Below are 12496 nucleotides of genomic sequence, written 5' to 3'. Positions count from 1 at the left end.
GGGGACTTTCCAAGGCGCCAGGCGCCTTACCTCGCTGAAGAAAAGGGGAATTCAACTAGAGTATATGCCGCGTCCAGGGCTGGTATGGGGCACTGAGTTATAACCCTGTCCAGCACGGTATAAACGCTCGGTTAATGTTAACTCCAGTTCTCCTTATAATCGTTCTCCTACAGCGATTTCTCAGGGGCAACGAAGTTCAAGAGGATTGAACTCGGCGGTGTCTGAAAATTCGTACTATCATCTCTGGGAGCTATCTCCTATAATCTTCTCACCTCGCTTTTCTAGTTTCTGGCACTGCAACCCAACCGCACCCTCCCCCTCGTTTCCCTGCCAGGATTCCATGTGCCACCGCTGTAGACGTGGGTGCTGTGACTCAGCTGTTGCAGAAACCCTGGCCTGTACACTGGGAATTGCAAACATATTATTTTTATAATCTGTTGGACCACGGGGTGATGGTTCACTTTTTCAGACTCAAAAAGAAATTTTCCAGTAAGGGCTAGCTTGTGGAACGTATAGCTTTAACAGGAGGGCTGCTGATGTGTGTTGTAGACACTGATAAGCCTTTATTTGAATACTTTGGGTTTCTACCTGTCCTTTGTATACATGAGGAAGGAAATCAGAAAGCATAGGAAATAAATGACCTTCTTGAATTTAATAAATTTTTCGTTTAATCCTCAACATTTCCAGTTAGTATTTCAAAATACTTAATTTGGGGAGAATAAATGAAATATCCCTTGAATCATGGCGAGAGTGATTTATCTGTATTAACTTGTTTGCCGTTATTACTGGTAGTATTTGGAGTACAATTCTACAGTTATTTTGAGCAATTCTAAAATCCAAAATTTTCTGCAGACATACCCCTTTGAGTTTAACCTAAGAAGAGGTTAAAGTGTACTCTATATCCAGTTAACATGAATATTAATAGGAGTGGATGATTACTGGATAATGTCCTGACCCCACAGGCAGGGTTACTGTCTTGCAGGGTAAGCACATATCATCACTTCATGATTTACACATTCTGAATTCCAACCAAAATAATTTCTGAGACGATTTTGTAGACCTGTAATTTTTCTAGTTATATAGAAATGAAAAACAGAAATGGAATTATGATATACATACCATTATGTAACTAGCTCTTTTTTACTTAATATCTTGTATCTACATAATAACATTGCATTTGTCAAGTGCATATATTCCATTTTGGATTCAATTTTTTAAATTTCTAATATTATTACAGATTTCCCAACATCCATGTTTTGGCTTTGATCATCCTCAACTTGTGGGAATTTTGTTTGTGTGTGTACTACAGTGACCAAAAGTTAACATTATGTTTCAAGAATATGTTCGCTGTGAATTTAATTCATATCTTTATATTCCCCTTTAAATTACTGTACCAAATGTACTGTCACTGCATTACAGAAAGTGTATATTGCCCTACAATGTCATGATCATTGGTGTAATAAGGTATGTTTTGAATTTATATGTTTGTTTAATATTTTGTTTTCAAATTTTGGTGAGTTTGAACATCATTTTACTGTATTTTTAAAGAAGCTCATGCTATTTTATTGCATTATGCTTTCAACAGATATTTTATAGCTAATTTTTTTGGATTATGTTTAAATAGACTTCATTTTACCCTATTCCCAAAAAACTGTAGGTAAAAGTGAGAAGAATGGCCAATTTAGTTATAAATAAAGCAAACAAAATTTTTAACTACATTCAACTTTTAATTGATATAAATGTTGGGACAAAATCCACTAGTTACATTATACAATTACTGTTTTATGAACCCTCCTCTCAAATATTCTTGCATTCTCATCCACCACTATGTCTTTGCTTATGTATCTGGGTTTTACTTCATACTTGCTAGCTATGTGATCTTGAGTTTCAAATGAAAAATGCAATATTAATACATGACATCTATGGAGTAAATATTTAAATCCTAATACTTTATGTCATAGAAGATGATTGGAATAAGTGAGGATACCTCTGCTCCTCTGGATAGAACCATGTAATTTAATTCTTTTGGAAGAATACTATATTTATGGACTTGATGACATACTTATGATTGTTTAGAAAATAAAAATGAAGTAACTATGGTTCAGGCCTCCAAAATGGAGCCAAGTGGCCATTGTGAATATGGTTTCAGGCACGTTTCTGCATCACTGAGAACCTGAACTTTCTGAACTGTATCAAATTCAAGGACACCACCAGTCCTTTTCAAAACAATACCTGCTAGCAGCTGCTAGCCCAACCTTGTAGTTTCAAAGTTCCTCCCCTTCACAACTGTGTAATGATTTCCAACACCAACCAAACCCTGCTTAGCAAGCAGTCTTACTTCTTGCCAAGGCCAATCCTAATTATCAAAAAATAATTCCTGTAACCTTGCTCTATTTTTAAGCTTCCCCCATTTTGTAGTTCATCAGAACACAATGCAAGTGCTTTCTTGAATCTATGCATCCCCTGCTGCAGTCCTAACAAAGCTCAAATGCAAGTTTTTTTTTAAACATCTTTATTGGAGTATAATTGCTTTACAATGGTGTGTTAGTTTCTGCTTTATAACAAAGTGAATCAGCTATACATATACATATATCCCCTGTGTTCTTGGAATTCTTGGTTAACAGACTTGTGCACTTGCACAAGCTCAAGCATATAAAAGTCTATCACAGAGGGCTCACTGCTAGAGGTTGAATTGTAAGTGATGGCAACCTTGATGTATTCCAGAAAATGATCTCCTGTAACAGTCAAATGGATGATCAAATATTGCAATGACTCCAGGATTACACTGAGCAAAGTGCACTTCTACAGTATCCAGCATTACTATTCAGCTTCATAATTGAAAGAGCCTATGATTGTGATTATGTATGCTCTAACACACTATCTAAATATTAAAGACACTCTAAAATATTTACTAGAATCCCAATTATATATCAAACAACGAATAGATTCAGCAGAAAGAAATTTACCTAAGTCCTTATCCTTAAATGTTTGAGAAGATTCCAGCACCTTGATTCTCACAGAAGTTAAGTCAAATGCACCCAGCATGGTTCATCATTATGTCTTACATGATTTAAGGCTTTGGCTAGTTCTGTAGATGGTTTCTTCATCTGGTCCTTCAGTGGTTACCAGCTGCAGTAGTCATGGTTTCCAGCAAAATAGAATCAATATAAAGGAGATTCTCAAGGTATCCTTGAGCTTGTGCAAGTGCACAATCCTTAAATATGGTTTTCTTCCAAAAGAAACAAAGACCAAAGTAGAAAATGAAAGTATTTAAGAATAAAGGCATATCAGTGTCCACAACACACATCAGCAGCCCTCCTGTTAAAGCTTCCTTTTTGTTGGCAGTCTTAGAGTCTTCTGTTGTCTCATCATTGGGTCTTTCCCCCCTTTCAAAGAAGCTCTCCAGCAACGTTTGTTTTTTACTCATCTTGGCTAGGGTTAGCTTGTGGGCTTACCGAAACTGTGACTGAGAAAAGTGTGCAGTGTGGGAAAGAGGCATGGATGGCAGTGGTAAATAAAATAATAGGTGGGCTATGCATGGACTAAAATAAGTGTCAGATTCTGACTTGAAGCCTGCCACCAGATGCAGCTGTACAATTGAAGTACATCAACTCACTTGCCACTATAAAGCCTGCCACCAGATGCACCTTAATTGTCACTTGCCACTCACTGATAGGGTTTTGATGAGTCTGCAAGCAATTGATTTATTATGGTCTCTCTGCTAATGATAATCTGTATTTGCAGCTGCTCCCCAGCTCTAGCATCACCGCCTCAGCTCCACCTGAGATCATCAGGCATTAGATTCTCATAAGGGGCGCACAGCCTAGATCCCTTGCACGTGCAATTCACAGTAGGGTTTCCGCTCCTATAAGAATCTAATGCCTCCGCTGATCTGACAAGAGGCGGAGCTCAGGCAGTAATGCGAGTGATGGGGAATGGGTGTAAATACAGATGAAGCTTTGCTCGCTTGCCTGCTGCTCACCTCCTGCTGTGCGGCCTGGTTCCTAATAGGCCACAGACCGGTACCTGTCTGCGGCCCAGGGGTTGGAGACCCTTGTCCTAGAGTAATGAAAATAAAGGCAATAATAAACTAATGGGACCTAATTAAACTTAAAAGCTTTTGCACAGCAAAGGAAACCATAAACAAAACGAAAAGACAACTCACAGAATGGGAGAAAATATTTGCAAATGAAGCAACCGACGGGATTAATCTCCAAAATATACAAATAGCTCATGAAGTTCAATAACAAAAAACCAAACAACCCAATCAAAAAATGGGCAGAAATGGAAGCCGATTGATGTGCTGGAACACCGAGCACTGGAGGTTGGTGGCTGGAGAGCTGATGAGAGGTGGGGTGGAAGCCAGCGGCAGTCTGAGGAACCCAAGAGGGCTTTTGGACTTCACCCTGAGGGCCACATGGAGGCGCTGAAGGAATCTTTCAAAATAATAGGTAAATTATTCACATGTAAAAATAGTAAATTGCGCACATTACAAAAGGATGACGAAGTCTCCTGCCACTTTAAGCTCCCAGTTCTCCCCAGAGGCAACCACTGCTACTCACTGCTTCTGTGTCTAAATAAATTCTTCACGTCTACACGTTAAAAAAAAAAAAAAAAATAGGGCAGAAGATCTAAATAGACATTTCTCCAAAGAAGACATACAGATGATCTGTTTTGTTATGTTTGTTCCTTTGTTTTTTTAGATTCCACATATAAGTGAAATCATACAATATTTGTCTTTCTCTGTCTCACTTATTTCACTTAGCACAATATCCTCTAGGTCCATCCATGTTGTCCCAAAGGGCAAGATTTCATTTTTTGTTTCTGAGTAATATTCCATTGTATAGTTATACCAAATGTTCTTTATCCATTCAACTATTGATAGGCACTCAGGTTGCTTCCATATCTTGGCTATTGTGAATAATGCTGCAGTGAACATAGGAGTGCATATATCTTTTCGATTCAGTGTTTTTGTTTTCTTCAAATAAACCAAGAGAAAATGTAAAGATTTTAAATATTTAAAAAGTAAAGCAGGACTTCCCTGGTGGCCCAGTGGTTAAGAATCCGCCTGCCAATGCAGGGGCATGGGTTCGAGTCCTGGTCTGGGAAGATCCCACATGCCACAGAGCAACTAAGCCCGTGAGCCACAACTACTGAGCCTGTGCTCTAGAGCCTGCGTGCCACAACTACTGAGCCCCTGTGCCACAACTACTGAAGCCCGCGTGCAGCAACGAGGACCCAACACAGCGAAAAATAAATAAACAAAATAAATACATTTATTTAAAAAAAGACCCTGTGCAGCCAAAAGATTATATAAATTTATGGGGGCTTGCCTGGTGGCACCGTGGTTAAGAATCCGCCTGCCAATGCCGGGTACACAGGTTCGATCCCTGGTTCGGGAAGATCCCACATGCTGCAAAGCAACTAAGCCCGTGCACCACAACTAATGAGCCTACACTCTGGAGCCCATGAGCCATAGCTACTGAGCCCATGCACCACAACTACTGAAGCCTGCACACCTAGAGCCCATGCTCCGCAGCAAGAGAAGCCACTGCAGTGAGAAGCCCGTGCACCGCAACGGAGAGTAGCCCCCGCTCACCACAACTGGAGAAAGCCCACAGGCAGCAACGAAGATCCAACTCAGCCATAAATAAATAAATAAATAAAATAAATTTATTAAAAAAAAAAAAAGTAAAATAACAGTATAAAATAAAAAATAAATTTTAATGAAATAAAATAGTAAAAATTAAAATTCCTAAAGTTGCACATAAAATATTAAAATTAAAAAATTTTTAAATAAAATATGATAAATTAAAATAAAATAGACCATGCTTGAAAATCCCCCAAGCTAAAGTATTTAAGCCCCCTAAGCAAAACTAAATCTCTCCTATTTCAGGAACATAAGCGAGACTTAATTTAGGGCATTTCTTGTAAATGCCTCTGAAATCCATAAAACGAATGTCATCCTACAAAAATGGTACAAGGTAATCCCTTTTAATCAAACCCTGCAGTCTGGACACCCCCACCGTAGCTACCATCCTTTGCTAGGTTTAAGAAAAGTCCTCATTTTCACTTTTAAGCCATCGTGTAACGTCATGCCTTTGAGCTTCCTACTAGACTTGGGGCAAATGTGTTGGCATTCTTAGTAGCATTAGAAAAAGCGCCATTTAAGCTCTATTTACAATAGCCAGGACATGGAAGCAACCTAAGTGTCCATCAACAGATGAATGGATAAAGAAGATGTGGCACATATATACAATGGAATATTACTCAGCCATAAAAAGAAACGAAGCTGAGTTATTTGTAGTGAGGTGGATGGACCTAGAGGCTGTCATACCGAGTGAAGTAAGTCAGAAAGAGATATGCAGACGTATCTCTACTACTTGGCAAAGCAATGCTGCAGTCAGCTTGTGGGGGTCACTGCTGATGTTCCCCAATAATCACTTGCCAGTTAGATGTTCCTGCTCTCAGCATGCATCACCTAGACACCTAGAGTCCACTTATGGAGGTTCTTTACATTTCTGGTCTCAAGAGTGTTCCCATTCTGGTTTCTAATGTAAATTTATTTACCTCTTGGTTCTGTTGATGAAAATTCAATTAATAAGCTAAGAAAAAAGAGAATTTTATTTGAGTCAAACTGAGGATTATAACCCAGGAGACAGACTGTCAAAAGTTCTGAGGACTGTTCCACCTGTCAGACACTAGATGTGCAGTTTTATACATTTTTGAGACAAATAATTATGTCTCATTGAGAGGTTAACATTATACATAAAGTTCATCAGGGATGTTTTGGTCAGGTGTGCACGTATAGAGTGAGTTGTTAGGTCAATGTGACCCCCTGTGCCGGAGGAGAAAGAAATAGTAATCTTAAAAATTACAATGCTGGGCTTCCCTGTTCGCGCAGTGGTTGAGAATCTGCCTGCCAATGAAGGGGACACGGGTTCGAACCCTGGTCTGGGAAGATCCCACATGCCGCGGAGCCACTAGGCCCGTGAGCCACAACTACTGAGCCTGCGCGTCTGGAGCCTGTGCTCCGCAACAAGAGAGGCCGCGATAGTGAGAGAACCGCGCACTGCGATGAAGAGTGGCCCCTGCTTGCCACAACTAGAGAAAGCCCTCGCACAGAAACGAAGACCCAACACAGCTAAAGATAAAATAAATAAATTAATTAAAGGGCTTTTCTTTAAAAAAAAAAAAATTACAATGCTGGTGTCAGAAAAAAGGGACCATTTTTCTCAAAGGCTGATTGCATCCTCCTGCCTTGAGGAGGTCTGGTTAATGTATTATGCAGAGGCACATTGCAAACTGGGAAAACCCCATCCCAAATGGGGACATGTTATGTGGGTTTCAATTCGGACTTAGCTTGTCCTGCCATAGAGAAATTTATATTTTTCCTCATCAGTTCTCTAGATTAGATACTGCAGTGCAGTGTGGAGGCTTATTTTTCTGGATTTGTCACTAGATGGGGACTCTTTTGAAGTCACATTATTTTCTCCATATCTTACAGGAAATGTACATCATTTTTATCTTTCTTTACTGAAAAAAATAAATTGAATAGATTGTGTGGGCACTCATTAGCTATATAAATTTGGATATGTCTCTCTAGGTGGGAAGAATGGATACAGAAATGGAGCTTATTTTATTCAAAAATCCATCTACATTTATTTCACATCAATTTCAATGATCATTTGTGAAATCTATAAAATATCCTTTCTGCCTTTCCTTCTTTTTTTATGGAGGTAAAATTGGTGTATAAGTTTCAGGTGTACAACATTATCATTCAACATCTATGTTCATTACAAAGTGATCATCCCCAAAAGTTTAGTTACTATCCATCACCGTACACTTGACCCTCTTCATCCATTTCAACCACCCCCAGCTCCCTTCCCCTCTGGTAACCACCAATCTGTTCTCTGTGTCTATGAGTTCATTTCCATATCTCGACTGTTGTAAATAACACTGCTGAGAACATTGAGGTGCATCTATCTTTTCAAATTAGTGTTCTTGTATTCTTCAGATGAATACCCAGAAGTAGAATAGCTGAATTGTGTGGTAGTTCTATTCTTAACTTCTTGAGGAATCTCCATACTGTTTTCCAAAGTGGCTGCACCAATTTACATTCCCACCAACAGTGTATGAGGGTACAATTTTCTTCACATCTTCACCAACACCTGTTATTTCTTGTCTTTTTGAGAATAGCCATTCTAATAGGTATGAAGTGATATCTCATTGTGGTTTTGCTTTGCATTTCCCTAATAATTAGTGATGTTGATCATCTTTCATGTGTCTATTGGGTCCTCTGCATATTTGAAAAATCAGGTTGTTTGGGGGTTTTGTTGTTGTCAAGTTGTATGCGTTCTTTATATATTTTGAATATTAACCCCTTGATGGATATGTGATTTGCAAATATCTTCTCTCATTCAGTAGGTTGCCTTCTCATGTTTTAAAAAAATTGTTTATTTATTTGGCTGCATCGGGTCTTAGTTGTGGCACATGGGCTCTTCATTGTGGTGTGCGGTCTTCTCTCTAGTTGTGGCAGGCAGGCTCCAGAGTGCGCGGGCTCAGTAGTTGCAGGGCAGGGGGCTTAGTTGTGCTGCAGCGTGTGGGATCTTAGTTCCCCAACCAGGGATCAAACTCGAGTCCCCTGCATTGGAAGGCAGATTCTTAACCACTGGACCACCAGGGAAGTCCCAGTTGCCTTCTCATTTTGATGATAGTTTCTATCGCAGTGCAGAAGTTTTTAGTTTGATGTAGTCCCACTAGTTTATTTTTGCTTTTGTTTCCCCTGCCTACCTTCCCCTCTTGAAATCATTCCATTTCTAGACTTGGAAAAATAGCTACCTGGTAGATACCTTGCTGTTTCACATTCCCAATATTGAATTACATGAGTTAGCAATCATGCAAGAAATTTTGCCCTCATAGACATTTGTGAAAATTCCCTTTGCTTGCTTAATAAATTCTACAAAAATTCCAACATCCTTCTTTATCCCATGGGATCCTGCTTTGGCTGTTGTGGAAGGACAAGGAGCCCAGGCAGGGGTGGCTGGTGCCATTCAGGTTCCAGACAGTTCAAAATAAAAGAAAAGGAAAAGGAAAAAAAGGAAAGAAAAATAAAATGAAAACAAAAAAAAGGAACACATAAACCCCATTACTAGAAATATTTACAGGTAAAGGCAGCAGCCATCTATGCCAGAAAAGAACTTTCTCTAACAGTGGAATAGATGATCAAATACTGCAATGACTCCAGCTTTCCACCAGCAAAGGGCACTTCTATAGCATTCAGCATTGCTTGCCATTTTCATAACCAAAAACAACCTAAATTTGTAATTTTACATATTGCAAATACACTATTTAACATTAAAGATATTCTAATATATTTAATAAAATACTAGGGTCTAGATGTATGCTGTAATTTAAAATGCAAGAAGTTATAAAGTGGGCTTCCCTGGTGGCGCAGTGGTTGAGAGTCTGCCTGCCGGTGCAGGGGACACGGGTTCGGGCCCTGGTCTGGGAGGATCCCGCATGCCGCGGAGCAGCTAGGCCCGTGAGCCACAACTACTGAGCCTGCGCGTCTGGAGCCTGTGCTCCGTCCGCAACGGGAGAGGCCGCGATGGTGAGGGGCCCGCGCACCGCGATGAAGAGCGGCCCCCACTTGCCGCGACTGGAGGAGGCCCTCGCACAGAAACGAGGACCCAACACAGCCATAAATAAATAAATAAATAAAATTAAAAAAATACAAATTGAAATAATAGTAAGTATAAGCACTTTATAAAAAAAAAAAAAAAGAAGTTATAAAGTGATAATAAGAGCTTGCCTGGTAGAGTGTACCTCTCTGCATAGCCTAGGACAGTTCCAGTAATCAGTCATTCCTATGACTACTTATGTTAGTTTGGAGAGAGAACACTATGGCCTCACATCAGTCTATGCCATAATTTGCTGTCAAATGAGTTTTGCACAGAAATTTACACACAAAAGGGTAGATTCATACAATTTTGGATTTTAGAATCGCTAAAGGAACTGTAGGACTGTACTCCAACTCCTGCTAGTGACTCCTGACAAGTGAATTTATAGAGAACTGTGTCTTTCCATGAATTCAAGGCCTATTTCATTTATTTGCCTAAGAGCTGAAGATTTGAAATGACTACTGAAAAAGTGAGGATGAAATTTTAAAATGATTTATTTCTTTATTTCCAGTTCTCACTGATTTCATTTCTCACATACACTCTTTAAGAATTAAAGGACAAAAAAAAAAAAAAAAAGAATTAAAGGACAAAGTAGGAAATTAAAGTAGATTAATAAAGACATAGCAGTGTCTATAACACACACCCATGTCATCACATCCTCTTGTTATGAGCTGTATATTTCCCATGTTCAGGCTTCACTGGAAAAATTCCGTTTGAGTCTAAAAAAGTAAAATATCACCCTGTGGTCTAGTAGATGGGTGAAAGAATATTTTTTGCATTCCCTGGGGACAGGCCAGGGTTACATACTGGTTGAGCCCCAGCATCCAGGCTGCACAGGTGGCCCATGGAATCCTGGCAGGGAAAGGAGAGAAAGGGTGGGGTTGGGTGGGGTGCCAGAAACCAGAGCGATGAGGTGAAGGGATTCCAGGAAACCGCTCCCGAGGCCGGGAGTCCCCACATTCAGACTCCTGTGAGATTAATCCCAGTGAAGGATTTTGCCCCCAGAGAAATCACAGCAGTTGAGAAATTCTCAGTATAATTGCATTAACATTTATTAAGCACTTACACTTTGCCTGCCATTGTTGTCTCAGGCCCCATTTCAAACCCCGGATTGGGTGGACACTCTAGTTCAACTCCGAATGGTAATAAGAAGTCAGGCGCCTTGGAAAGTCGCCAGGTTGGAGTTAGGAAGTGACGCGAGCCTAACCGCCCCAGAATCTGGCTGCAGAAACGCCCCACCGCGAAAGACAATCCCTAGTTTTCGCCCCAGCGCTCTGGCTGCAGGTCAGCTCTGAGGTGGGAGCTGGAAGTCGGCTTTGGGGCGAGTCAGGAAGAAGGGACACGCCCAGGAGAGTGCCTGAGGGAGACGGAAGCTCTGCGCTACCGGAGGCCAGTGCTTCTCGATGCGTTGGGAGCGGCGACAGGCGCTGGGGGCCGTGGAGCAACGTGAAGGTGCCTGGACGGCCCCACAGATGCACTGGAAGGGCCAGGGCCAGGGCGAGGGCGCAGGAGCGTTCATCGGGCGAAGTGGAGTTCTCAGGGCTGCTGGCCGCCTTTTGTTGGATGTATCGGAGCCCAGCACGTGGGACCCAGTTTGGCAACGACTATGCTGGACCCCTGGCCGCCCGGTGTGCCCAAGAGACCCCACCGGCCTCCCCCCGCCCAGCAAATCAGGGGACTGAGGGTCCCCGGTGAGAACTGGCCCCGCCACCCCGCCCCTGCGTCGGGTCCTTCCCCCAAAGCCAAAGTAAGAGAGAGAAAGGCGTTGGAATTTGGTATAATTTATTAAGTAAGCGAAAGGAAAATTCACAAATGTCTCTGAAGACGAATTCTTCCATGATTGCTAAACGGAGAGGTGTTGTTGTAATACCATCTATCGCAAGGGATCATCCAATGACGGGTCTCAGCGGAGATGAGGGCTCCTGGGTCCAAAGGCGGCGGGAGAGGCAGCCCAGGGTCTTGCCGGCCACTGCGTGTAGGTCCGCGGCCACCAGCCTTGGGACGTCCGGTGGTGTCTCTCCAGGCCAGGAGGAGGGCGATGCTCGGGAAGGGTCCCCGCGGTCAGAGGTCTCGGGTTCCAGATGCTGGGTCCCCGATGCCGCAAGACCCGCCCAGGGAAGCTTTGCGGGCGGGCGGTGGCCCCACCTCCTGAGGACGATTGTGGCTCCTGGAGGGTCGCGGGCGTCGTGTCCGGGGCGGGCGGCCCAGCGCCCCGCCTGCAGGTGCTCTGCGCTCGGGGTCCGTGTTTCGGGCAGTGTGGGTGCAGACGCCCGCAGGCGGTAGAAAGTTGTTCCCCATTGAAGTCCTCGTCGTCCCCAGAGAGTTGGCCCAGCGTAGGATAGAAAGGGAGCTGCCATTCCTCAGGGTCCGCTAAGCTCAAGATTTGCAGCGTCTCTGGTTCCTGGGACTCCTCTGCGGAATCCCAGGCTTCGCGCACGCAGCGGGGAAAGTTCGGCTCCATCGCTTCAGCCCCTGAGAGGAGGAGAAGTTTTCAGGGATCCCTTCCTTGAGGATTTATATTTTCCCGTCCAACTTTTTAGCTGTCCAACCAGAGGATATGAGGATGGGTGGTGTCGTTTTTCTCAGGTTTCAAATTGGTTCAGAAGGCAGGACCTGAGGAGATTAAGGGAAAATCCAGTCAACTTTGATAAAGTTATTCAAGTTGATTTTGTAGATTGAGAGAATTAAAGTTTTTGTGTTGTTTGTTTTTAAAGGAACAACAGGTACAGGGCTCTGTCAAGACAAGCTATTTTGGAAGGTTACTCCTTTATGAAAAGTATCTTGTGTGGTGACACTTTTAGGTAACTGTAAGT

The 12496-nt window shown here is 42.1% G+C and overlaps 1 protein-coding gene across 1 annotated transcript; it reads right to left on the bottom strand.

The window, feature by feature from the left end:
- Window positions 1–11586: 11586 nt before the first annotated feature.
- Window positions 11587–12144, bottom strand: LOC130707117 (annexin-2 receptor-like). The gene has a single exon (XM_057540348.1). It carries the CDS (start codon window positions 12142–12144, stop codon window positions 11587–11589), a length of 558 nt encoding a protein of 185 aa, XP_057396331.1.
- Between the last annotated feature and the right edge of the window lie 352 nt (window positions 12145–12496).

This window comes from Balaenoptera acutorostrata, chromosome 2 (assembly GCF_949987535.1).
Source record: "Balaenoptera acutorostrata chromosome 2, mBalAcu1.1, whole genome shotgun sequence".
Lineage (NCBI taxonomy): Eukaryota > Metazoa > Chordata > Mammalia > Artiodactyla > Balaenopteridae > Balaenoptera > Balaenoptera acutorostrata.
This window is presented reverse-complemented; position numbering and strand designations above follow the sequence as displayed.